This window comes from Tauraco erythrolophus, chromosome 13 (assembly GCF_009769465.1).
Source record: "Tauraco erythrolophus isolate bTauEry1 chromosome 13, bTauEry1.pri, whole genome shotgun sequence".
NCBI classification, from domain to species: Eukaryota; Metazoa; Chordata; class Aves; order Musophagiformes; family Musophagidae; genus Tauraco; species Tauraco erythrolophus.
In genome coordinates this window covers 17,128,380-17,155,721 of record NC_141477.1, presented here as the reverse complement: position 1 = coordinate 17,155,721, position 27,342 = coordinate 17,128,380, and the positions used below count along the sequence as shown (strand labels likewise).

At 48.9% G+C, this 27,342-nt stretch overlaps 1 protein-coding gene across 1 annotated transcript; it reads left to right on the top strand.

The window, feature by feature from the left end:
* The first annotated feature begins 640 nt into the window (after positions 1–640).
* Positions 641–26,072, top strand: TMEM255A (transmembrane protein 255A). Its single transcript, XM_086619720.1, has 9 exons — positions 641–698; positions 6,246–6,388; positions 10,887–10,949; positions 16,421–16,510; positions 18,407–18,469; positions 19,507–19,595; positions 22,264–22,426; positions 23,762–23,905; positions 25,914–26,072. The coding sequence occupies exons 1-9, from the start codon at positions 641–643 to the stop codon at positions 26,070–26,072; spliced, it is 972 nt and encodes a 323-aa protein (XP_086475846.1).
* Positions 26,073–27,342: the final 1,270 nt, after the last annotated feature.

The following is a 27,342-nucleotide window of genomic DNA, read 5'->3' as shown; positions in this document are numbered from 1 at the left end:
GGGATGGCCACCAGGAGTGCCACCAGAATCGCTCCGGGGCTCAGTGCAGGGGGTCAGAGAGGTGCCAGGGAGACGTTTGGCGAAGGATGGAACAGGCTGGAGCAGCGGGGCTGGAGGTGGGATGGGAGCTATCGGGGTACAAAGGGGATGGGGAAAGACGGGGACAGGGTAGCGCACCCCCAACACCAGCCAGGCGCTGAGCCGCTCCGGCCGCGCTGCTGGTGAATTTGGCGGGGTCCAACGCCGGGAACCTCCCGGGGACGGGGAAGGACCTCTATCCCCCTCCTCCCCCAAAAAACACCCCTGGGGCACAATCACTCCGCCGGTTTCCAGCAGAACGGTCCCAGCTCCGCCTGCGGACGCAGCCCTGCGCCCCCCTGGGGGGTGCGCAGGAATTTTGGAAGCAACGGCACACACACACGGCCCTTCCCGCGGTCCCGAGGCGCCGCCGCGGGACCGCCCCCAGCCCCGGTCCCGCCGCCGGGCGGGGGCAGCGGGCGGTGCGGTGCGGTGCGGTCCGGCCCCGCAGCTCCCGCCGCTCCCGCCCCAGCGCGCAGGCGCGGCGGAGCCACTCCCGGGGCTCTGTCCGCCGCCGTGGCCCGGCGGGCTGCGGCGGGGAGCGGGGTCCGGCGGCGGCAGCATGCGGCAGTCCCTGACTCAGCAGCGCCCGGGCGGCGTGGCCCTGCCCGACTCCGTGGGTAAGTGCCGCGGCGGGGGGGCGGCCCCGCCGGCCCGGGAGGATGCGCCGCGCTGCGGGGCGGTGCGCGGGGGTCGGGGGCGCGCGGCCATTTTGGGCAGTGGCTCCCCAGGGGGTGCCGCTGCCTCCCCGGCCGGACCGGACCCCCGCCGCGGGCAGGGGCTGCAGCAGCCGAGGCGCCGGTCGCCTCCCCCGGCCCCGCTCCGCCGCCGTTGAGGCGCGATTTCAGCCGCAGGGGGCCAGTCCGCGCCCCCATCCCCCCGGGGCCGCGCCGTCCCGGTGCGGGGCTGCGGCGGAGACCCCCGTGGGACGGCTCGCTGCCCGTGCGGAGGCAGCCGCCGGCCCCGCGCAGCTCCCGGGTCGCGCAGCATCCTTTGGACCGGGGACGGAGTGCGCGCCCGCACCGCACCCCTCCCCTCGCAGCGCTCCTGCACCTCCCTAATTAGGTCAGAGGATCCCTCGTACCGCTCCGCACCGGCCGCTAATTGCGATTTCCCTCCCCTTCCACCCATCCCAGCAGGAGCTGAGCCGCCCTGGCGCCTGCAGACCCCCTCCCCTGGGCCTGCCAGCACGGCCCCTAATTAGAACGCGGTTCTAACTGGGGCCGTTTTGGTGGAGAAGTGGAACAAACGGAGAAGGGCTGGGAAGGAGAGCGGCTCGCTGCCGTCTGCCCCCGGTTCTCCTAGGGCAGAAGTTAAAGCTGGCTTCCTTGGGTTACTTTGCGCTTATTCTTTGCTTGTGGCTTTTTCCCCCTCAAAGAACAAGATGGAGAAGTCGGTGCTGTTTCTGTGCCATCTTGTCTATTTTCTTCTGATAGTCAGGAAAAAAATATTAAGTAAATCAAGGGCAGTACAAAGATATATGTTATTGCAAACTTTTAAAATAACTTGGAAAAACCTGCTACGACCTTGTTTTTAGAGTAGACTTGTATATGGCAACTATAATAAGAGGATGTTTCTGAGGCTTAAAATAAAAATGATCTTTCGGAAGCCTGTCCACATTCCGAGTGCCATTTTAGCACAAGAAATAGCCAGACTATCAGTAGCATTAATTTCTTTACATCTTCCCCACAGAGTTAAGCACAGTGTTTCAAACCACCTTGTATACTCACGTTGAGGTAAGCACTGCCAGTTTTGAGGTATCTAATTTGGATAAATCATATAGAAAAGGCTGTTACTGCCTCTTAAAAGCAGAGATAGCAAAGCTGTCAGAGTTCCACTTCTGTGTGTAAAACTGTACCAAGCTCCGTAGCAAAGAAGAAGACGCCCTAATGGGGAATACTTTCAGCAAAAATTAGTGTTGAGAGAGATGATTTTGCCAGGGCAGCCCTTCAGCAGTTATCAGTTATCAGAGATACTGAGCGTGAGTGCATCTATGCTGAAGCAGCTGCAGGCATCTTTACAGAAGTTCAAAACCACTTTCTCGATATACACGTAACAAAACGTGTTTTCGGAGAAAGAAAAAGTGGAATTACTGTCCCAGTACAGGGCTGAAGTGGAGGTAATCACATTATCTCTTCAATTTCACATCTCTCTCCAATATCAAGTTAAAGGATCATGATTGGTTTTGTTAGGACCTGGAATAAAAGCATTTGGGTTTTGTTTGTTGGTTTTTGTTTTTTTAATCTGATAAGGAATTTTGAAAAGCTTTCACAAATTTTCCAGTAGGAAACCTTTTGTTTCACTTCTGTATTGCATGTTGGTGTGTGCCAGTTGTGAGCAGGGAAACAATGTAGAAATATAAGAGCGAAAAACATGGTGGTTCTGAAACAAGTTCAGAATCCATAAACAGTGTTTCGAGCTGCTTCTTTTGGAGCATTTTCCTGCACAAATGCTATTACAAAATACACTGGTTTTGAGGAAAATAGCACATTTGGCAGATTTTTTTTCATTGTAGCTTTTTGAAACATCTCTGATGGAAATGCAGGAATACTGGATTGTGTGTGTAAAGGCTGTGTGGAGCCCACGGCCCTCACTCAGACGAGCTCTGCGGGGTGGTTTTGCATGGCACACAAACATCTGCACACCCACTCAGCCTAACCAGAAAGAGTTTAAGCTGTGTAAGGAGCATATGGCTGCGTTTGCTCATCTTCTGCTCATTTTCCAGCCGAACAGTAGCAGTAATCAGAAGTTTGGTGACCTACCGTGTGCGTAAGCAAGACAGGTGTCGTGGTTTTTGGACTGAGGGTCGAGACAAGAACCGAGAGGGAGCACCCACCAAGCATGGTCCCGGGCAAAACATGACTCAGGCTTTCTTCATAAAACAAAACAATTTATTAACAGTTACTTAACAAGAAACATAAGGGAACGAAACCGGTTACTTGAGAGGAGAAAGAGAAAACAAGGCCAGATCTTAAAACAACAACCTCCCCACCCCCTATTTTCTTTCCTTCCTGGCTCTACCTCCCCCCCGGCGGCATAGGGGGACAGGGAATGGGGGAGTGCAGGTCAGTTCATCCATGCTGTTAACTGCCGCGCCTTTCTTAAAGGAGGAGGAGTCTTTACACCATTTTTCCCTTGCTTCGGTGGATCCCCTACTCACGAGGAAAAAGTCCCCAAACTTTTCCAGTATGAGTCCTGCCCGCAGGATTGCAATCCTTCCCCATGGATCGCACCAGTTCGGGCTTTACCAGTCTCGGCCGCTTAGGGAGCTGCTGCCACTCGCGTCGGCTGTCCCACGGATTCCAGATGCCTCCACGACCTCGTCGTGCATTCCATGCCCCATTGTTAACAGTACCTGGTCGCGCATCCCCTGCTCCACGACCTCTCCCGGGCTCAGGCATCTCCTTTCCGACGTGGGTTTCTGCTCCGTCGAGTACACCCTGGCTGCAGGGGGGCCGCCTGCCATCTCACACCGATTTGCAAGGGAAGCCTCAGCTCCAGTACACCTCCTCCTGCTCCATCTTGGCTGACCCGGTCGTTGTGGTTGTTTTCTCTTAGATATTAATCCTCTCTGGGGGAAGCTCGGCCCGGCAGGCACCCCGGGAGCGGGGCGCTTACCGAGTCCCCCATGCGGCTCCCCCGGCGCCATCTTGAGCACATGGCGCCGGCCCCGGGCCCGGGCAGCCGCCCGGCCGGGAGCCGGGAGCGAGGGCAGCGCCCTCCTGCTCTCTCCTCGCTCCTGAGCAAAAAGCCCTTTCCCGCCCCCTTTGTCCCAACTTAAATAGGGCAATTCGCAGAGGCGCCAATTTGGCTCAACCTCCCCCGGGGGGGATGGGACTCAGATCTGGTGGCACAGGGAGCAAATCCCCTCCCCTGCCACCAGAACACCCCCCCCCCATCAAACTATCACAACAGTTTTGTTCTTTCTCTCCTTTCAGAACTAATCTATGTAAGAAGTAGCAATTTTTTCCTTCAGTTTCTGAAGTTTTGTTCAGCTAAACCTTTGGTCCCAGTGCTTTGGAATTTTAAGATGTTTACGTGAGACTTGCACTTAAATGATTCCATTGGAACTGGAGCGTGGCACAAGCTGTAGTATTTGGGGGCAATACATACAGAATGGCCTAAATATCTTGATGAATTTCAAATGCTTTGGAAGTCTATATTTTATATTACTGACTCATTTGGCAGATCTAGAAGAATAAATATATTAACTCCAAATGCAACCTGCAGCAAACAGTTTATCTCCATCCTGTGAAAAATGGCACAAAAAACTAAGGATCACTGATAAAAGATCAATCCTGGATCTTAGGGTTCTCTAGTAGTTATTTAATTTTATTTTGTTTGAAATTAGCTAGAGTGAATAGCTAGACAGTCACTAAGGACTAACTAGTTGTCAGGCTCGTTGCTCTTAGCCCTAGTGATATCCCAGTGGTGCGGTCACAGCTGTGCTCCGGGACACGAGCAGAAGGTTTGTGGGTGGAGAGCTTTCCTTCCAGAGACATCGGTCAGTCAGAAAGGATGTTGCTTTTCTTAATAAACCTCTCTTGCCTTTCATCTCCTTGTCTTGGGCGTTTAAGCCCCAAGTTTAGGACTTACCTGTGCTTTCAAGCTTATGTGGGTGAGATGATCCAGCCCCATGCCCGTGCAGCTGTGCCAGCCCAGAGTATGGACCAGCACAGAGAGGGAACGCTCCTGCCAGCAGCACAGCTGGTGGGTCAGGTTGGAGTGGGTGTGGAGGAGCAGCGAGGACCTGGAGAGAGCTCTGTCCCTGCGGAGAAAGTGAGATGATTTGTGCCAGTGTGTGTTTGTATGGCTGCATCGGTGTCGCTGTTAGGGTGAAGGGATCGCTCCAGCTGTGCCGCAAATATGCGCAGATCCTAAAGAAGAGTCTGTGGGCACCTGGGGCATGCACCTTCAAGACAGAAAGCTGCCCAGCAAGGCCTGGTGTGCTCCTCTCTGGAGAATTTGGACAAGGAGGTTATGCTTGGCTTGGCTGAGTCTTTCCTCCTGGCCTTTCTGCAGATGTTTTATCTCACCACATACAGGCTGTCAGGGAGCCCCTGAATACCTCAGGTGAGGATTCCCAACATGATTTGCTTTAGGCAATACGCTCAGCAGTGGTGGAAGCAGCTCCTTGCTCTTGGGACACATCTCTGCTCTTCTCTGAAACACTCTGAGAAGTGCTGGTAGCAGCGACATCACTTGGGAGTCTCCAGGGTGGGAAATACCTTTGTCTGCTCCCAGGGTGTGTTGGAGAGACCCAGGCTGCGGGGATGGGATTCAGGGTGGCCCCAGCAGCTCATGGGGAGTGTGGTGAGGGACTGTTACAGTCCGTTATCCTACCAGCGGCTCTCACGGGTGCTGGGTTATGTCTACATAATGTATGAAATATAATCAAAAGGATTGTTCCACAAAGTGATGTAAAGGTGGCAGAGCACGCACTGAACACACACACCTGAAGACGTTGCTGAGCATAACGTCGTGGCCAGCTTTCCTCTTGGCTGATGGAATCACTGTTTTATATTTGTGCTCATTTGGGAGATCTATAAATATGTAATAGAAAAAAAAAACATAATCAGGCAGCTGTAGATGAGTTTTACTAATCCACAAATTCATTATTCAAGCATCTAAAAATACCTGATCCTTGCTGAAAGTAGAGGATGATACTACAGGAGGAGGAGAAGTGGCTGTTACTGGTGGTGTCTCATTTACATGAAAAATTGTGGATGCCTTATGATATGATTACAGGCAAGATTTCCCCCCTCAAAACAAGTGGCATACAGTGTTGTTATTTAGCTTGATGTAAGTAGACAGATCAGAAAATATATAAATACCTAATAGTAGTACTTCTCGTTAGCTCAATTGCCCCAGGCCAGAGGGGCCAGGAGGCTCCAAGGTCTCCAAATCAGCTTTGCAAAGTGACAGCTGTTGAGGCTCTCTTCATCTACATCAGAGCGATGATAAGTAAATGTGAATTCAGATGCCCTAGTAATGCTTGATAAAGCATGCTAGTGAAGGTGAAAAGTGACAGCTAAACTGAAAAATATTCTCAAGGCAGAAGAAAGAAAATTCACCATGATGTGGTTGGCGGTGGGAGGAGAAATTTGCGGTACAGTGACTGTCCCCAGATGGAATCAGCAAATTCTGTTGTGTATGTGTGTTTTTAGGGTCGTTCAATAGAAGAAAAAGAAATTCCCTCTACGTAACTGTGACTCTCCTCATTGTGTCAGTATTAATTCTAACGGTGGGCCTAGCTGCTACAACAAGAACCCAAAATGTGACTGTTGGAGGTTATTACCCAGGGGTTATTGTAAGTATAGAACTCCTAGGTAGGTCTAGAAAACTTATTGCCTACAAAGTCCCTTGTAATGCTGCGAATGTTATAAAGGGTGATCTTATCCTGACTATTATGCTTAGCTACTTCATTGCCATTTGATTTATTTGTTTTATTATTATTTTGCACCTGCTGCTCATCCCCATGCAAAAAATCCCATGCAAGTGGCAGCTTCCTCTGAGCTTAGGTAATAACATGCTTTTGAGCTAACGGTGAGACAGATAAATAGGTCTTATGTCAGTCAAAGCAACCTTAGAACTTCTTTGTTTGCATACATCACATTAACCCCAGGCAGAAGTAAGGCAAAGAAGGTGCCAAGAACACTTGAGACCAGGTCTTGAAATACTGTTCGCGTGAACTCGTGGTCATAAAGTTCACTTGCAGAAGTGTTCAACAATTCGGAGTCCCGGAATGAGGAGAAGCACGTTAGCGATAGCTGTGGCAGCTTGCCAGGGGAGCGTGCACATCAAAGCAGCTAGCACAGCCATGTCTTCTTTCTCTGTTATCGACAGATGAAAATGGGAAAGGACTGGTGCCCAGCCTTCTTCCTGGTAGATGCATAACCTCCTGCAGAAGCATCGGGGGCAAGTACGTCATGCCCCTCCTGGTGTGAGCAGAGGTCTAACACTAGCTGGAAAGCAAGTCCTGGTCTGTTCCTCTGCATGTCTGAGACGTGCTTAAAAAGAAGCATGAAGACCACTGAGCTGCAGCCAAATTGGGTGTCTTAGCAGGTTGAGCGTCACTGCAGCCGCCAAGCTAGAGGTTCCTGGTGTAACAGCTGCGTTTAGGTTTGGAGCCTCAAAGTTGGAGGCTTAGAGCCAGTCCAGATAACTAGGTGGAGATTTGTTCTTGCCTTGTTGCAGTTTGATTTATTTGCCATGCGTTGCTCATCTCAGGGAGGTTTATGCTTCTCTGTGGACAAGCTCTCCTAGGACCGAAGAAAGCCCCTTTGCAGCCATTAGTGTGGATGCACACTGTGTTGGGCCTCTTTGGTTGAGGATTGTTTTTCTGACTTGTCTCAGTAACTCCTGCATTTAGGCCTGATCTTTTTTTAAAGAGAAGCATAGAAGGAAGGTGCTGAGAAAGGTGACACACTGACTTCAAGCTCTCCGCACTTAGCCTACGCGCTGTCAGCCTGAGTGGAACCTCGTGCTCCAGAGCAGGCCCTGCAGAGTGGTGCAGGTGGGCAGAGCCTGTTGTTCGCGTCCCTTTGACATCTCCCGCGCTATTTATGCTCTGGGGACGTCAGCGTCGCTCACGCTCTTGTGAGACTCAGTCTACTCAAGGAAATAATGAATTCCTGGACTTGGGAAGGGTGTTGAGTTACTTTATTCAGAGGCACCCTGACAGTTTGTGTTTGTCACCAAATTCCCCCTCTCAGTTCGTTAATCCGCTGTACGGAAGCGTGTGACGACCTCGCTTGTCTCCCTGTGCGGGAAAACATTTCAGTGTGCTGCTGGATTCTTCAGCAGGTGCTTAAAATAGCTGATGTTTCGTAACAAGATGGGATTTCTCCCTTTACTGTGGAAGAAGGGCTGGCTGTGGTGCATGAGTACTTGGTGAGTCGTCCTCGACCAGGTGGCTTCTACAGCCCCAAAGAAGCAGCTCCTTGCAGGTCTTGTCATCCAGAACTTCACATGAACGTTAGGCCTGTGTGCATCTGCATCAGGGGTTTCTGTGCACTGTCAGGGGTGCACCACCGTTAGGCATTCCCTAACTCATTCCCTGAGTATCCTGCATTGGTAAGAAAAAGATAAAACCAGGAGTCTCTTCATGTGCTAGGTGACTTCTGTATGGACCAGATCCATGGATGGAGTCATCTCATGGGACATCAGATGTCTCGTCGCTGCCATGCCTGATGCACTGTTCTTTCCTGCTTTAACTCGTGTGCCTTGGACAAACACCTCTTGTGCAAGGAGGAAACGTGAAGAAGCGACTTGTCTGATGCAGGAGATTATCTTCCGAGGCCTCTGCTCCCAAGGAAGGACAGATCCAGGCACTGGAGACGTTCCACATATCAGTGGGATTTTGTTTAGTTGGGTTTTTTGCAGCATCTGTGTTTGTTTTTTATTTTCTCCAAGCAGTGAAGTTCCTCACTGACACAACTGGAGGAGCTGAAGCAGAGGGTGCGATGACGTGTCCTGTAGCCGAGCTGCCTTCACTCTGCTCCATGACCACCGACACCTTCACAACTACATCTGTGAACACCCTGGCTGTGTCTCTGTGGGAAATACCCTCAGCTGTGGCTGGATGACTGACCTGAGCCTGGGGAGCCCAGAGTGTAACAGTGATGCTCAGCAGACAAGTGTAATGATGAGGTGCAGAGGGCAAGCGCCCATATGGAAGTGAGGCTCCGTGAGATACATGTGGTCTCCAACTCATACCAGCTTCCAGCATCTGTGTAAATGACTGACCTTTCTTAGGCTTTGACTGACAAACCTCTTCTGTAATGGTTCCTTGTCAAGCATGTTGGCCTGGGACTTTATTCTGGAAAAGCTCATTCGTTTTGTGTGTCCTTTCCTCCTTTCAGACAGACATCTCAGGGGATCATATCAACCGGCAAAGAAGTGATGCATTTGGTGCAGATTACTAAGATCTCTTTATCCCATCCGTAGAAGAACAAGTGGTTTTCCCATTAATGCAACGAGGATTCTCATTAATTAATGAGAATCTACTGATTTATTTGGTCTTCACCTGTTGGATGAACAGACTTGCTCTAGTTACTTCTTTTTGAATTATCTTGAATTATCTGAAGTATTTCACGTTTTGGTTTGAGGCTGCTCTGAAACACCACATGGACGTTTCTCTTAAACGTGTTAGATCAAGCTCAAAGGGCACAAAACCTTTCTCTTGAGCATCTGCCTTAGGTGTGTGTTGCCACACAACTTCCTTGCTGCTAAACATCACCAGGCTGCAAATAACGCCTGGTTCTCCCAGGTTTTGGGCTTGGAATTGAGCTGTAAAACTCCTATTACTTGGGGAAGGTCGAGGTTGTTGCTTGCCCAACCTGAGCAAAATAATAAGCCCAGAAGCAGTGGCAGATGAGTTTGGGGCAGATCAGCAGTGCCCCTGGCTCTCTGCCTGGTGTTCAGCAGCACCTGGCTTCATTGCAGAGCTTCCCACCATGGCGGTTTGTCCCTGACGTGGGGACAACGATTTCCGAGAGCTCGGAGTGCAAGGCAGGCAGCCGGGAAGCAGCAGCCTGATCGACCGCTCCGCTTTAATCCCTGTGTTGGAGCCCGCTGCCCGCACGCTGCACCAAACGTTTCTGGGCTTAAGTAGAGCCGGGGAAGGTTTAAGCCCAGCTTTTCACCATGTTTGTGTCTGCTGATCTCTGCACGTGCCTCTGCTTGTTAGTATCGGATGTATTAAACCTTTGTTTTCTGTTCCTGGATCTTAAAATATCGATTCCAGGTTAGTTGACTCATTCTTGAATCACTGCAGCTTGTCTTGTGCCTTATTCTGCTTCCTGAAGAGCTGGCCACTTATTTGCCATTCTCACTTGGATCTTCACGGCCCCCTGTGTCTATTGACTGGATTTGACTCTGATTAATATGACCAGTCCAACTGTAGGACTTTTCCGGCATTTCTCGTTTTGACAGCCCATAGCAGTCGAGTTTGGATATGCTCTGCACTGATCAAAGACTTTTCTCGGTGTGACACAGAAGTGCTTCTGCATCTCCCCCCGTGGTCTGTGGTTCCTGGTTGAAGTCCTTATTTCTGGCCTGGCTGAGATGTGCTCTGTCCTAGAAACTTCTGGTTAGTGTAGCTAAATAGCTTAAGGCTATGGAGAAAGGAGGTGGGAAATCACACTCCTGGCTGACTTCACTGAGCTGAAATAAGAGCAGTGTTGTCCAGTATGGCAGCAAGAAAAGATGCTTTCATTGGAGTAGCTTATTCTGTTGGCTGGGCTGGCGTGAGCTCTTCTGGTAGAAGACCCTGATTGATGCATCCTCACCCCTGAAAGTGAGGGAGGAGTAGAAGACGACAGAAAACTGCTAAATCTTCCCGAGTATAATTCTCCCTTATCTCATACTTCATATCAAGAAACCCTCCGAGTTGAAAACTTGGGTCATTGCTCGCACGCTTGGTGGGGTTACAAAAGCCTGGCCCTGCAGATGCGAGTGATCTGGTCCTGTTAAGTTCGCATCCGGAGGCTCCTGAGTGTTTGTAGGGTTCTTCCAAGGCAGCAGTGCATATCCTTATCCACCAGCCATTTCTCAGCATCACTGGGGAGGGGATGGAATTCAGAACTCATCCTTTTGGTTTCTCCACACGCTTTTAGTGTCATATAAGGGATACACTTGATAGTTCCTGCTAGTGAGAGATTCCACTGGTTCCTTGCTGAAGGAAGAGTGCTCACACATCCGCAGTATGTTCTTTTGCTGCTTCTGGATTTAATTGTGTTCTGTCTGTATGTAAAACGTGTTGGATATTGTCCTGATCTAAATGCTAACAATATGTTGTTTTTCAGCTTGGTTTTGGGTCGTTTCTTGGAATAATTGGATCAAACTTGATAGAAAACAAAAGGCAAATGGTAAGTTCATTATAAAAACTTTTTTTTTTTAAATGTTAGTAACTCAAAATTTTATATGTAAAGAGTACTACTGGGTTTCCTAACTCTTCTGGTGTAGTGTTGCATACCTCTTAAGAACTAGAGGTGGTTTCTGGCAGCCCAGGAAAATAAGACTGTTAATCCTGATCTTTTTAAATGTAAAAAAAAAAAGCTCAAAGAAGCACAAAGTGACTATACACAGTCTCATTGAACTCAGTGGGATTTTTTTTAAAGGGCTTGAAATTGAATGTTTGGAGTTTTCAGGATAGTCAGTGCTTCACAGACTCATGCTCGGCGCTTTTTCTGTTGAGCTGTCACAGTGTGTGGTACATAATATGGTAAATAATAAAAACATAATACATTTATTTTAAATCTTTTAAAATAAATTCTTAAGAGGCTTGGGGATCTGCAAAAATTGCTTTTGGACACTTTCTGTTCTAAGCAAAGGATAGAAAAGAAGATCAAGCAGGTGGTGTAACAGCCAGCCCAGAGACTGGAGGTGAAAGCCCTTAGAGGGCCCAGCAGAAAGTCCTTGCTGAAGACAGGAGTGCTCAGAGCTCTCTGCTCTGGATATGTTGAGAGAATAAGTCACTTGAGATACCAACATGACGAAAAGCATGAAGGCTGGTGTAATTGAAAAGTATCCCACTTCTGCAGTGTTGCTGATGAACATGCGTGTTGCTGGTCCTTGTTTCCAAACACATCTTCAAGTAGGAAGGAAAACCAAAAATCTTTGCATGCTGTAAAGCAGCAGTTGGAGACCTGAGAAGCACAGAAGATGCTGGCCAGACCAGATGTGTAGACCACAGTGCTCCCTGCTTCCCTCCTTGCACTGCAAGGAGGCTTTTGTGTGCTGGGCCTGTCTAGGCAGGCCTCTGGTGTCCCATCCTGTGGGAGCAACGTTTGGAAGAGAACAGGTGGGCAGGGAACATGCAAATAGCACAAACCAGATGAGACCAGCGCTGCTGATATGATGCGATCACAACTGAGCTTGTGCTGGGGTGGGAGGGGGTCTCTGTGCAGTGGGGACAGAGCTGGCCCAGATTACCCCCTTTGGCAAGCACTGGAGACTTGTGTGGGCTTGGCTGAGTCTCTGATGGCCCCTAAACATGTCTTGCAGATGCTGTTTCACAAACCTCTCACCTTCCTGCCTGTGCCCAAAGGTAGGGGCTGTAGTGCTTGGAGGTGTCAGTAACAGGACTTTGGGGAGAATTTAGCAAAAGGTGTGAATAGAGAAACATCAAAAGAAGTTGATACCTGATGCGGTCCCAGCAGGCTGTTGAGCTCAATCTTTCCTAGCCTGTTTTCTCTGCTTGCTGCGTGTAGCTGGCTAGAGGTGGCATGTGGGGTGGTATGGTCCAGCTCCTGGAGCATCCTGTGGACGTTCCTGCCTCTGCTTGGCTCTCCCAGGAGAGAGGCTGCAATCCCCCTCCTCAGTGGTTGCCCCATGTTCTGGCAGCAAGATCCCTCCAGCCTTTCTCGTATGAGGTTGCACAGGGCCAAGGCGGGATCGTGCTGTCCCTGCAGCCTGTCCTGCCAGCCCAGAGCCGCTGCCTGCTTTTGCAGGGATGGAGCTGCCTCTGCGGAGGGGCTCGGGGATCAGATTAGCGGGGCGTGCTGCTGACCAAGGCTAAGGCACGTTGGCCAAGCTGCAGAGGTAGTCAGGAGAAAATCCTGCTTGTCCTAATCCGGACACTGGGCTAGGCTGCGTTGCCCTTCACTTTGCGAACAGCATGCTCCCTGCAGAGCTGGAGGGAGAGGGTGAGGCAGATCCTATGGGAGAGGAAAAACTGCTTTTCCCCCGGTCAGACAGGGTGCAGGGGAGGTGGATGGATATTTTTTGTAGTTTTCAGTCAGGCTCTGCGAGAGCAGCATGCCCTGTCCTTTGTGACCTAGCAGGGTTTCCAAGCCTCCTGCTCATCGTGTACCAGCAGCGGGTCAGTCTGGCTGAGCAATGACCATGTTATGCCAGCCCTGCGTTCTTCACAGGAGTGCCCATGAGTGACAGCGTGGCTCTGACTTGACTTGTTTGTTAATTCTGAAGAGCCCTGGGTAGCCCGTGTTCATTCTTTTCGACTCTATCATTTTGTGTCCTAAAAAGCACGCATGACCCAGCTTTGCAGGGATTGCGTCACTGCTGTGGCTCGGTTGGCAGATAACGTGTCTCTGCTCTGACCGCAGAGACGACATGCAGTAGCTGTCACTTATTGTCCCCGTGCTTTAGTCACATCTCCTCCTTGCCCAGGAGCACTTTACAGTGGCAGCTTTGTCCATTACATGTTTCCATAATACCACTGGCAGTGCAGGATTTGGGTTTTTTTTTATACCTTCGGTGAACTTCCTCCCTGTCCTAGTTCACTAAAAGGCAGTCTTGGTGTTCCTCGTTACGCAGTTGCTCCTCAGTGATGGCAGGAAGAGCAAAAAGCAACTTCTGCTGCCATGTTCTCGTGTGTGTTTCTGCCCGTAAGCTGGCTGGGGAGCGCGAGGAGTCGAGCTGTGGCTGACGGGGCGAGCCGACGTGCAGCAGCACTGCTCCCTGCTCCCCAGCCTGCCGACGGGTAGAGACCGCTCGCTGTTCTTCCCACCCGAGCGTGTTGGCTTTCATGCTGTGTGTCTGTGCTTCCCGCTTGCCAAAGGACGGCAGAGCTTTCGTTCCCCCAGGGAGGGCCAGCTGCCCGCGCTGCCTGCTGCTCTGACTTGCACCCGAGCTGCCCACTCAGCAGTTTCCAAGTGAGGAGTCAGTGCTTTACGTGCCTTTGTGACAGTCGTCTGTGCCGTGGAAAAGCAATAACCAACAGCTTCACAGCCCATGTGTCGCTGGACCATGGCCTAAAGGGAACGTCGGGCCAGGACATTCCTGCTTCGTGGTTCCTGTGCTGTCCGCACCCAGGTTGTCTTTTCCTGACCGAATGCTACTCGGTGTGGCTGACTTCGGCAGGAGGTAGATGAGCAAAGACCAATCACTGATATTGCGTGGCTCTTGAGAGGGACTTCTGCTTGCTGCAGTAACAGTATTGTCAACCTCAAACCAAAAATCTTGCTGATGAATCATGAGATTAGTTGAATTTTTTAATTTTTAAAATGAATTTGTATGGTTTTATTTGGTGTTTGATTTTTCTTTGTAATAAATTCTTAGCGTTTGGTTTTCAGGCTTTGCTTTCTCCGGCTGAGAGAGGAAACTGTGGGTAAATGAAGTGAGCAAACCCATTTCTAACACCAGATCTTTATATCCTAGGAGGACAGTTATGAAAGTGTCATCATTAACCTTGTATTATTTTAAATAACCATATTAGCAGCTCCTATCTGCAAGCAGGGGCGACCGACAAATACCCTAATTGTGTATATTTAGTATTTGGCTCACTTCCCCTCTCCAAGGGTCATGCTATTTAGGGAGAGTATCCTCTTTCATGTATGAAACAAAGGATAGAACAGTGAAAAACTAAACTTGCTGCAAAATAACCTAAGCCATAATACTCGTTTTTTCCACTGAGACTGTAAGGAACTGTACTTCTCCCCCTGTGTGGTTTCACTGGTTGTGATAGTGAAAATGCGACTGCTGGAGTGGATAGTGCGAGTTGTGATCCAGATGTGAAAGTGGTGTGGGTCTGAGTTGGGGGAAAATGCTGGTGCTCACAGCTGACAGAAACAGCGTCCCAGCGTAGGACCTGATCCTGGAAAACTTGTTACCTGCTGCCATCTGCAAGTACTTTGTGGCACAGCATCTAATTTTCCAGTAACAGCTTGTTACTGGTGACCGTGACTTGTTTGTACAATCACTGGATTAATTTCGCCGTCTGCTCTATCTGCTGCTGCAGTTTTTATTTGCAGTGGGACAGTGTACGTCTTGAATACTTGCCTCATCTAGAAAAACATTTTATTTTCTCCCATTTTGAAGCTAACTGAAGTAAGTGATTGTATAGGGGCCATTTCCACTGTCCCAAGTGGGCCCTTCTGCATCTCCCCCTATTGCTCAAGCTGACCTGGTCTGCACGTGGATGTTGCTGGAGGAAGGTCTGTCTTCACTGAGGGAGGTTTAGGTAAACACCTAAAAATCATGAGATACTTCAAAAATACAGACAGGATTCTTCTGGCTTGAGTTTGTTGAGGGTTTTGGCTTGTTGTTCTGAGAACCGAATCCTCATGCAATGGCAGGGACCAAAGTTTTCAAGCAAACTTAGCACCTGGAGCTTTAAAACTAACATCCCCATGCCGGGAGATTAGAGATACCTGTCAGTGCTGGCCAGGCTGTTATTTTCGTATTTGTGCTATTAGTGATTTTTACTATTGCTTAAAGCTCCCGATGACCAGAGTCACTTTTGTACTTGCAAAAAAGCAGTTTTTAACAGCTGCTGGCGACTGGCATTTGAAGGCTGTCATCACTGGAGTGGAAAACCACCAGGGAAAAAACCCACTAAAGCTTTCAGTTCTTTAAATGGAAATACTGCTGTTCCCTAAGTTACATCTTTGTGAACCTGTCTGGATCCCGCGCTTGCCCTCCCTCCGCAGCTGTGTCGATATCCCCGATGTGCTTTGGCAAGGGGGATGGGGATTGGAATTGGGAGCTCTGTGTGTGATGGGCTGCTCTGGAGCCCACTGCCAGCGGCTGAGCCACTGCTTGGGAGTGAGGAGAGGGGTCGTGTTGGCACTCGTGCGTGGTACCCCCTGCAGAGCACTGGTGCTTTGGCAGAGGCGGTGTTTAAAGTGGCATAGTGGGAGTAGAGACTTTGTTTCTCATACCTGGGTTGGGGTTTGAGTATTTCTGCTTTACCCTCTGAATGCTTTCACCCTGATTTTAAGAATGGGCAGGATGGGGCCAGCAGAAGAGGATCAGACCTGTCTGGCTTCCCTCCTTGAGCTGAAGGTGGAGATCCCTCTCCTGGCAGCTCCCCAAGCCAGGGGCAGGCCCCGTTGGGCTGTGCTCACCACAATCCAGCCCTGAGGAGCCCAGCCAGGCTGCTGTGAGGATGTTCAGCACTGATGGCGTAGGCTGGCCACCTGTCTTCTGGTCTCGTGGCTTTGCGCTTATATAAGCTTGTGTGACGTCGTTTCCCGAAAATGCAGTCCCACCGGAGAGGTTCGCATACAGCAGCCTCCTGTGGCCTTACAGCCTGGGAAGCGTTCACAGGATGGGGAGAGAAGAAATCCCCTCCTTTCCCTCCAGGGAAGAGTTAAGGACTGCAGCAGCCAGAAGGGGAGGTGTATTCTCAGCCTAAGTTTAGGCTTTAGAGTCATGGAAAAACACACATTACAATATCAAGCCCCCAGAGAACCAGTCTGGCACAACCTACTGCTCCAGACCCTCTCCTTTGAGATGCACATCCCACTGCCTTCAATGAGACCAGTCTGTGCAGCCTGGGCAAACATTTGGGTCATTGATTGCTTGAGGGCTTATTGACTGTGGTTTACGTGTATCCTTGTGGAGAGGCAGATGATACTTTGTTTTCCTTTCTCAGCTGGTTGCATCGATCGTCTTCATCAGCTTTGGCGTCATTGCTGCGTTCTGCTGTGCCATAGTAGACGGTGTCTTTGCTGCCAGACACATAGTAAGTACTTCCAAGAAAACACAGGTCCCGCAATGCTTTTATTTTAGGAAAACAGGTGATGGTGTCTGTAATCCTGTATCAGGCCACATCAGACTCTGTAAATATATGTCATGTGCTGAATGCCATTTTAAATCCTAAACTTTAGAAATATGTATCAGTTTTTCAAAAATACAAGATTTTAAGATCTTAAAACTTTGCTTTAGTATTTTTGTGTGTGCTTTGTGTTTACTGAGTCTCAAAATGATAAGATATGACGTGAACTGCCGCTATCACTGGGGGACAGTATATGAGCAGTAACATCCATTGTGTTTTAAATGTTAGCAGAGGTAGTTCTTAATGCTGACTGAACTACTGGGTGTTGTAGTAGAATGAAGACATTTGATACAAAGCTCATTAAAGTGTTACAGTATAAACAGAAAGCATTTGCATTAGGTTCTCAGTTTCCACTCGATGACTTAAAAAAATACAAGCTACTGCTGTCATGGCCAATCACTAGTACAGTGGGATGTGCAAAAGCTTCAGTTATTAGTATAGAAATGAAAAAACACAATTCCATTTCAACTTTCTAATTGAAATTTATAACTGCAAAGACATTTTTGTCCTGCAAGTCTTCAGTTTGATGACTTTTTCTGAAATTTTTGGCAAAATGGGATTAAAAAGACAGATTTAGCTTTTTTTGCCATCAGAATGGAAAGGAATTTCAGAAGGTCAGAATTACCCGTGAAGTGGAAGCTCCTCATGTCAGCTGGCTCGTTACTATCCTTGTAAAGCTGACTCCCCATTCCTGCCCCTGAGTATTCCAGTGGTGGAAATATAGCTGGAGGGCAGGAGTTGCTGACAGAGCAAAGGGCAGCTCCACTCAGCTGTGTGATAGATCTCTGACTGTCTGGATGCAACTGGCAAGTCTTGGCCATCTCTGATCCCAGTTGCGAGGGCATGTGAGGCGTTAGCTTTGATAAAAGGTGAAGCTCCTTTGACTTCTGATCTTGACCATGTGGGTCTGAGCTCAGCAGACATGCTCTGGGGTTTTTAGGTGCTGACCTCATGGGTCGGGTAATGGCATGAGCTGGCACCTCCTCCCGGCTGGCCCCAGGGATGTCTGGGTGTCTGAGGCAGCCGGAGCTGAGCAGCTGGAATGACGGGGGCTCTGGTTTCTGCCTCTTGATGAACGGACGTGCTTTTGGCCTCCCTTCACCCCTAACAGTCCAAAAATGTCACTGTCTTGATGGAGATGTGCTCCTGCCACCCTAGAACATAGCGTTCCCAGTATTGCCTGCCGTGGCCCTGCCACCCTGAGCTTTGGATCAGACACCCAGAGAGCAAGTCTGGCTGTTCCTGGGAAGGGCTCGTTCATGTGGATACATATCCAGCATTGCTTTTCCTGAGGTTTTGCCCTGGGGACTGGGCTCCCCCAAAGTGAGACATTAATGCATGTTTGCAGGCTGAGCCATTGGTAATCCTCCAGAGCCTTCCCACAAGTCACTCAAAAGGCCAGAAAGACAAATTTGATAATAATTTAATGGGAAATTGTTATGATTCAGCATGAAGAACCCTCAGAAACACGTCAGGCAGCCTTGGGATGTGTCTGGGGGAATGAGGAATGAATCATTCAGTTCAGGGTGGCTGCCCTCACCCAAATGAGCCTGGCTTAAGAGCCCGCTCCTCCCACGCTAGCTGCAATGGATACATGCCACCAAGGACTGGGGTTAGACATCCCCGGGGGCTCAGCGGGGCTGGGGTGGGGGGCTGCCGTGGGTGGGGACCTTGCACAACAGCCACTGCATTGAGGTGCCAATGCAAGAGCAGGGTCTCTCTAAAGCCTGGCCCTTTTCCCCGGACCAGCCAGCTGATTTTGATTCCACTGCAATGCTAAGCCTGCTGCTTTTTCATCCGCAGGATCTGAGGCCGCTGTACGCGGGGCGATGTCAGTACTACTCCAAGAGTACGACTCCACCGGAGGTGAGAGCAGGTTCGGCTGTGCTGTCTCCATGAAGGGGCTGGCTTCGTGGTGCAGGTGGAGGAACCTGCTGCCAGGCTGCTGCTCCGGTGTCCCAGAGGTCTGCGAAGCGAGGAAGGGATGGGAGTGGGGTGCCAGGAGAACTCAGGGAATGAATGCCTCCACATTTGGTACTGCCACGTTAGTGAAGGAGCAGGTGGAGAGGAGGGGATGGGGGACTGGAAAATACACCAGTTTCTCTAGATCTTCAGCTGCGCATTCATTACAGGAGCAGGGTGGTGGGTTAAGAGTTCAGAGAGCAGTAATTTCTGTGGATAGGAGCAACATATACCAGCTTCTGCACTTCTGCTGTCTCTTGTCTTCTCCAAAGAGAAGCCTGTTGGGGACGGATGTTCCTGCCACATACTGATAGTGAGCGTGGACATCTTTGGCTGCCTTTGCTGTGCACTGAGTCTCTCAGATTTCTTCACAAGTTCCCAAGTGGTTTTGAATAACCACTATATTCCAAATTAAAATGCCTACTTGAGGTGCAAAGTAAGTACTACCCAGTGCATAGGTGGGGTCCATTCTCTTTTCAGCCCAAAGACCACCCATGTGAGCTTGGGTGTGACTACCCACAGGCAGATAATTAACCGCTTTAGTCAGTTATTCACCAATACGGGAATCTTGCTCTCAGTTTATATCATCCTGTTGTCAACTCTTTGCTCTGAGTTGCCGCATGGTGAGGAGTGTTTGCTCAGCAAGATCATGGCTGCTTGTAAGAGTTGCACAACCCCCTTCCTATGCAGGCATGTGCTTATCTATGACTTCCCCATGGTGGAAGGAAACGCCGCCCTGTTCTGGTCTAGTACGTCTTTATTCCAGTATAACTGTGTACTTTGTAGGAGCTGCGCTGCAGGATAAGGAAAGAAAAAATCTTCCTGGGGCTAATCTGGAGATCAGTGCAAAGCTACGTGTAGAGCAGGCCAAATAGCAGCAGAAACCGTGTTTTGTGATTATGTCCTTATGTGCTTTATGTATTTTTTCTGTATTCGCACAGGCAATCTGTCACCCACAGCGCCGTGCACCCTGCACGCCGAAAATAAAAACCAACACTTGCTTCTGCTGTGACCTGTACAACTGTGGAAAGTGAGTAAGCTGAAAATACCATTCCTGGCCGTGGGAAGGGCGAGCAATGGTCATGCTGGTTTGCAGGTGTCTGAAGGGCCAGGATAAGGTGGAGCAAAGTATCGGTTAATGACAGCCGTTGTGGGGAGGGATCTTAAACTGTGGTTGCTAGCCACAAGGACTCCCAGGTGAAAGATAACCAAATAAAGGGGTGTATGAAATACACTAAAGCCATCCCAGGTACAGGTGAGCACGCTCCGGGCCAGCTCGGCTGCAAAAATGAAGCGAGTGAGAGCTTCCATTACTTCCATGCTTGGTGCCTTCCCCAGTTTTTCCCCTATTGAGTGTCCCTTGTCCTAACATGTTCCTTCTCTGTTGGCCCCGCTCATTCGCTGGGGTTTATTTTGTTTTAGAAGATTGAAGATGTAAAAACTGGGACGCTGTTCTTCCTCACCTTGTCACCATTTCATTCCCCGCCTTACTAACAAGAGAGCTGGCGGGCTGGTGCCACCTGCGTGTTCATAAATCAGTGTCCTCTCTGCCCTGTGAATGTCTTTCATGGTTGCAAGAGGTTGGAAGATGTACCAGCGCTGTGTGAAGATGAGTCAGAAGGGTGGTTACCAATGGAGCACCACTGATCGCACCGTCATTAGATCTGGCTAGTGTGCCTAGGCCAACTTAATTTACAGCATGCGCTGCTTAGATCATTTGGAGTGTCTAATGTGTGTCAGCAAGCAATTAATAAATTGATTTTTTTCATGCTGGCTCTTGCCTAGGGCTGTTTCAGGCTTAGGGTTTCTCACAGTACTGAGCTGGGCTGGCCCCCGTTTAGGGCATTGACTGTGGTGGAGGAAGATCATAAGCTGCTGCTGGGAGAGGGTGGTTCTGCATGTTGGGAAGGGGAATCCCTGGTCTCTGTAGGGCTTTGTTTCAGGGGAAGCCGCTGCAGAGGGGTGAAGCTCACACTTGGCTTTGACAGTTTACAGAACACCATCTCTTGAAAAACTTGTATCTTTTCTGTATTTTTTTTCTTTTTTTTCCCCTCAGTCTAGCTGGTTCAGGGTCTTGCCCCTGACCCATTTTCCCTCTCTGATACAAGTTATCAGTTGTTACCATCTCAATATTACCTAGTGCCACAAAGTGTTCTGCACTGATGACGTACTGGTTCTTTTGGGGTCTCGGTAAGAAAGGCACGGCCACCTGAGGCTGGTTAGCTCACATATGATGTGAAGGATGGAAAATATAGAAGTGCCAGCAATCTTGTATGCCCCTGATGCTGGGAACCCCAGCTGTGGCAGCGTCGGACAAGCTCCTTCCCGTTGATAAGTACACGCGGTACTTCTCTGTACAATGCTGAATGTGCTCGTGGTACACAAAAGCTCCACGAGAGCTTTACACGCTCACACATCTCCATAGGAACGAGCTCTTGCAAACAGTGCATACAGGTCGTATTGTTAGAGGCAGTCACGGTATGTGCTCACGTTACACAGGGGTCACGCCGGCCAACGTACAGGTTTTTACAACCCGTGGTCACGGGCTGCCTCGGTTCTGCTTGAAACCCCCATCCCCTCGTTGCAGTGTCTTCTGCAGCGGCCCGCTGCAACAAGACACGGAAAAAAGGAAGAGAAGCAACTGAAATTGAGTGATGAGGGAAGGAGGGTGGTTCTTGTGAAAGGGGGCAGGTTCCTGCAGGCCTTGCAGAGTCCGCTGGGGAGCTGAGCCTGGATCTCCTGCTTCTTGGCCTTAAATATGAGCCTGTTCTTCTCTGTTTCCTCAAAGCCCTTGTGCAGTTTCAGCCTGACCCCATATGTGAGCTGGGAGATTAGTCACTCGTAAGCCCTCAGTATTGTTTGTCCCCAGTAAATCTGTTTTCTTAAGGGGAATTTGCTGTAGCCTACTACAGCTGGTATGCCATGCCAAGGGCCAGCCTGGTCCCCCAGGCAGGAGTCAGAGAATCCTGCATTACTGAAGAATCCTGCCTGCGAGACTCCAGCCCACATGTTGCAGGAGCCGCTCTTCCCTTTCCAAAATAACGACCCAAGTGGATTCCACTGACTTTTCTCATTTTCTGTCTCTTCTTCTGCATGTGGAAAAGCTTAAAAATGTGAACAGAAGATCTCTCCTTGCCAGGGTTCCGGGGTCCTGCCAGCCCATGCCATCATAGACATGGGAGGTGGAGCAGAGCGGCTGAGTTGGAGATGCTTTGTGGCCAAGCTCTGCGGTGCCAGGCCAGCTCTGCTGTCCTCTGCCCGTCCCACCCAGCCACTCTTGTGGGCATGAGGAGCAGCCAGCACTGCCCTGCGGGGCAGCACCCACTCCTCGGGGCACGGACTGATTTCCCTGGCTAATTCCAAGACCGGTTTGTCCTTGGGAAACCTCCAGGATCTCTGTGGAGATTTCAGATGATAGAAGTGAGAGGCAGGTTCAGACTCAAGGTCGTTTGGGTATTTGCAGGCCTTGCAGGTCTTGTTTGTTTCACAACAGGTCGAGCCGTCTCCTGCCACTGTCGTGCGGGGAGATCTCGGGTGCCGCAAGCATGGGATCTAGCAGGCTTTATCCCCACTCCCTCAGCAGTTAGGTCCAGGCTATCATTAAATTGCAGAATGCATTTTACTGTCCAGCAGAAGTGCTTACGTTTTATGATGTGCGTTGCATTTTTTTAATCGTTATTGGTTTTTTTCTAATCTAGCAGAGTAGAGATTTCTGGAGGCTACTATGAATACATTGATGTCAGCAGCTGCCAAGACATCATCCACCTTTACCACTTGCTTTGGTCGGCAACGATTCTGAACATAGTGGGGCTGTTCCTAGGGATCATTACAGCAGCAATACTTGGAGGCTTTAAAGACATGGTAAGATGATACCAATTTCTCTGTGCATTAAGTGGAACAAATCAGGCAAACTGCCTTTTAAAAATAATAATGAAAACAGCTATTGGTGTTTCAATGCAAATGATCTATGTATCACTGCAATTAGGCTGGGAAGAAGGGCATGAAATAACTGTAAGGAGAAAGTGGAAATGATTCAGCTTTCTGATCTGGTGTCACCACCTGAACACAATTAGGAAAGACAAACAGAATTGGGAGATTGTGTTTTCAAGAGGAACCTTCTCAGAGGTGTTGGCAATACTTGGATGCATAAAAACAATCTCTTTCTTAAAAACTGATCTTCCTTTTCATACGTCATTCCTTCTACAAGGAAATGTGTGGTGGTTGCTCCTGAATTGTTGGTTTTATAGCAGTAGTAGGGTTCCGAGCTTTACAGGCTGTTTAAGCAGCCATGTTAGGCTGAAACTCTCCATCTAGTTTCTTCATGGTGCAGAATCTGAGTGTGTGAACTGGGGACCAAAACCAAGTGAAAGATTGCAAACTTCAGATAATGAAAAAAATGCTTTTCTGACAACGTGAGCTTTGGAATACCTTCACTTAACCAGGCTGCCTGTTACCTTCCATACACTTTTGTTCTGCAGAGGACAAATCAATGGGGAGAACTAAACATTCAACAGATAAATTTTGGGTTTTTTCAGTCTCTTGTGACTAATTGGAATAATACAAAATGAGACATCCAGAAAAGAGCATTTGTTGTCCTGGCAATACATTTTTCTCACAAACAAATCTTGGGCCCTGCACTAAGGGTGCCTTATTTCAGCATTCTGAACTTTCCTACGCTCTTTTCAGACCCACCAAGATATTCCCAAATGAAACAGGAGACACTTTCCCAGCTGTGCGTCATGGCCTTTTGCGATTTGATCCCCACCAGCCAGCCTGTAAACCTCTGCAAAAAAAAAAAAGATCTATAGAAATGTCTGTGAACAGCAGCACGAAGGGATTCGAAATATGCTGATCTCAAAATGCACTTTATAACAGAGTAATCAAAATTAGTGGATTCTTTCTCCTGCTTGCAAAGATGCAACCTGAACAAGTTGTTTGGTTTGAGTACTGGTGTGCGCTGGGCCGTGGCCAGCTCGCTTTGTGGAATCTGAGAGGAAACAATAAGTGGCTGAGGAATGAAATGACCTCGGGATGCATCTGCTGCCCGAGAGGGAACCATGTTGCCGGTTGCTGATTCGGCAGAGTTGAGCTCTGAAGACACGCAGTGCTCCTTTAAATCATTTCTGCTTTCATTCAGCTGCCAGCTTGCCGTGACTTGGGGAGCAGCCTGAGATCCTCCTCTTTGTCTTTTCTCAGACTCCTTCCCTCCCCACGCTGAACTGTGCGGTTGAAAACACACACCCTTCCGTGTCCTACTACTCGAGGCCACAAGTGACATCTTACAACACCTACTACCACAGCACTCCTCACCTGCCGCCCTACTCCGCGTACGACTTTCAGGTAGGAAACGTTACAGGATGTTTTCTTGGTTAGGGGCAAGGTTAAACCCAGCCGCTCCGCAGGACTCCAGAGGCCTGTCTTCCCGTCATTCACACAGTTTAATTTTCCTGTTCCTGCAGAGGATACCAAATCTTTCCTACCAGGTGAGGTGTTTCCAAAGCGAGGTGTTCAGGTGCTGGTTTTTGTTAGGGCGACTGCTGTGTCAGAGAGAAACAGATGAGCTTTTGGAAACAAGCTGTTTGGGGTCCTGAAGACAAATACTAACTGAAAAGCTATTTTTGTGGGTTTTTTCCACATGCTTCAGCTGGTCTAAGAACAGTCCCTGTGAATATCACCCCTGCTGCAATGCACCCCTTCCTTTTCTGAGTTACGGAGCTGTGCTGTTGGAAACGGTGGTTTTGTGTTAATCTTGCTGTCAACACCAGCTTTCACTTGTTGAAGCAGATCAGGATGTTTCCTCCTCAGCTCTTCTCTCGGGTGGACGATCCCACAGTGGTGATGTTAACTTAACACATCATAGATTTCCTTTGCAACTATCAGGGCTGGAGACTTTTTTTATTAACAAGAGCTTAAGGTCTTGGACATCAACTAAGAGGTGTGCTCTGCTAGCCACCGTCTCCCTTGTCAGAGCTATTCTTTAGAGGTAACATGGACCTAAAACTTTCTGGTTTTACTGCTAGTGCCACTAGGCAATGCCGTTGTCAGGGCTTCCTGGAAATATTTGGACACTTACATCAGAATTTCTGCGACTCATTTGTATAGATTTGTGACTTGTTTTTGAGAGTAACGCAACCTGGGACAGTCACCAGTGTTGAATAACTTTTTTACAGTTAGAAAAATGCCAACCTCGGCGCATACCAAAGCAGACTGTGCTGCGAAATTGAAGTCTCAGCTGCCAGGCTGGTGCTAAGCGCCGTTGAACTCGGCGTTTGTCTGTAGGGCAGCCACAGTACCAGCAGAGAGCTCAGCACGGGTGGATTTGCCCTGCTTCCCAACCACGAGTTCCGCTGGGGCTCTGCGAACGCTCACCGCTCAGCCAGACGGATGAACGTCCCTCCGTCTCTCACTGCTGTGAGCACAGGTGTTGGCTTAGCAGCCGGCACAAAAACTGCACATAAATTGAGGTAATCTAAATTTAAAATAGCCAAGTCTCTCTTTCTAACGCAATTCCAAGCCTGAGCCTTGCTTATCTTCCAGGGAACTTGAGGAGAATCTTTGCCTTGAGCCCTACTCTGACCCGAGCAGCGTCTGGGCCACCCTGACACCTCCTCCCCTGCCATCCTGCGGCACACAGAGCAAGCCCAGCCTCCTTTCTCAAATCCCTTTCGAAGGCTGCGCTCCCTCTGGTGCAAGAATTGGCCGAGTCAGTGCTTCCCTCTCATCCCACACATCTTTCACAGGAAAATAAAACACTCCAGAATTGCTAAGGAAGCCTGTGCCTTTGCAAGAGCCTGGCTTTCACACTCAACTCTCAAACGGCAGACCCAGCTCTCTGGTTTTTGGAGGAGCACAAGTCCTGCACATTTTCAAGCTTTTTACTTACTGAAGAAATAAATTATTTTGTTATTAATTTCTGGGTTTTTTTTATTTGTGATGAAGAGAGAAAGTAGTGTAAAAAGAAATTATCTGCAGCCTGTTCATTGTCGCTGCTGGCTGATGCGTGAAACCCAAGACTTGAGAGAGACTCATCAGTCTTCAGTTGTCCAGCCTCTGTGAAATGCAGCGGGTGCACTGAAGTGATGAGAAAGAAATTTTATTTATTAATTTTTTTTAAATGCCTTCTTCCGTTTTAGGTCTAAGGCGTCTCGCTATTCAAGCTGTTACTCACAGGATGTGCTTACCTTGACTGCAACAAGTTATTTGAATACTTATTTCTGTGCACATACGTTTTGCAGAAGTCAGCCTTGAAATGCTAATTTTGCACTGCTTGGTAACGAAATATCACTTTGCCAGGGTCCTTTATGTTAAGAAGTGGTTACATTACAGCCTTCTTGCTGTCTCCCTGCAGCATTCCAGCGTGTTTCCAGCCTCCACTCCTTCTGGCCTCTCCGACGACCCCCAGTCAGTGTCGCCATCTCCCAGCTACATGTGGTCCTCTAATGCGCCGCCTCGTTACTCGCCACCATATTTTCCACCTTTTGAAAAGCCACCACCTTATACACCATAAAGAATGTGGGAAAGAAGAAAAAAATACTTGCCATTGAAATAATTGTGAACATTTTGTATTTATATTTTACTGTGGGAGGGAGTGGGAGAATAGCTACAGGAGATAATTGCAAATACAAATATCGGATCGGACTGTTCTTTCTTGCGAGACTTATTTCAGAGGTTTGACCACGGAGTTTGAGGAAGGGGGACATACTGCTGGTGTTTTGCAGTGTCGATGAGTAGCAGGTGACCTGAGTTCCAGCCTCCTTGTTTTACCACGAGGTTCATGTAGTCCTTGGTTTTTAATAAAGCGATACGACACAGACGATAGATTCTGGTCTGCCTTACTCCATCTTGTGCCAAGCTGAAGTAAGGGTAGCCAAGACTGAGAGTTGCTGGAGAGTATCGGTCTGGTTAAGGTGGGGGTCAGCTTGCAGACGCCTGTTTTTTTGGCCTTGGGGCTCCAGGGGCTGGGATTCTTTGGGGCTGCAGAACCTTGCTCACATCACTTGTTGGCTACAGCCTACGCACTGGAAAAGTCTTGGGGGGAACCGCGACAGTGTCTCAAACTCCAGCGCTAACGAAAAGAGAGAATGTCATAGGATATTTTCATGTCTGTCTAGCAAAGCAATTGGAATATGGCTTTTTTGAGGGGAAAAGCCTTCATAGGCAAGCTGGTTTTATTTCAGGATGCTGCTTGAGGTCGAAGGTGAAATGCAGTTGTCTCTCTCAGAATTCTGTGTGAGTAATGCTGAAGTCAAACAGTTTGGGTGGTTGCACTGCCTAAATCTTCCTTGTATTCCTATAAAGAGCATCAGGAACTGTCCATAAGTCACTGAAACAGTGTAGTGAAAACCTTATTTTTTTTTTTTCCCCTTCTGTTTGGTTGGGAATTTTTTTTTTAAGCTTGTACTTTTTACTTTTTTAATGGACTGAATCAGCACCCTGAATAAGCACTGTTTTAGTAGCTGTATTATGGGCTGCACATAAGGAATATCCACTACTAGTTCTCCAAGATGTAAGTCTCACATGGATAGAATTCAACACCCTGTAATATAGGATGAAACTGATAGGAATTTGCAATTACTGTTGTGACTTTCATTTAATCTTCAGCTGATGACTGTGCTGATTGATCTAGATTCCAAGAGATTTTGCATGCACCCTGCATAACAAAAGAAGGTCAGCTTTGTTATGTGACACACTGTCCTGTGAAGTGTGGTTCTACTCCAGGAAGTGATTTCAGATGACAGCGTTCAGCTCTGAGCTCCTCACCCTGAGCGTTCTCAACT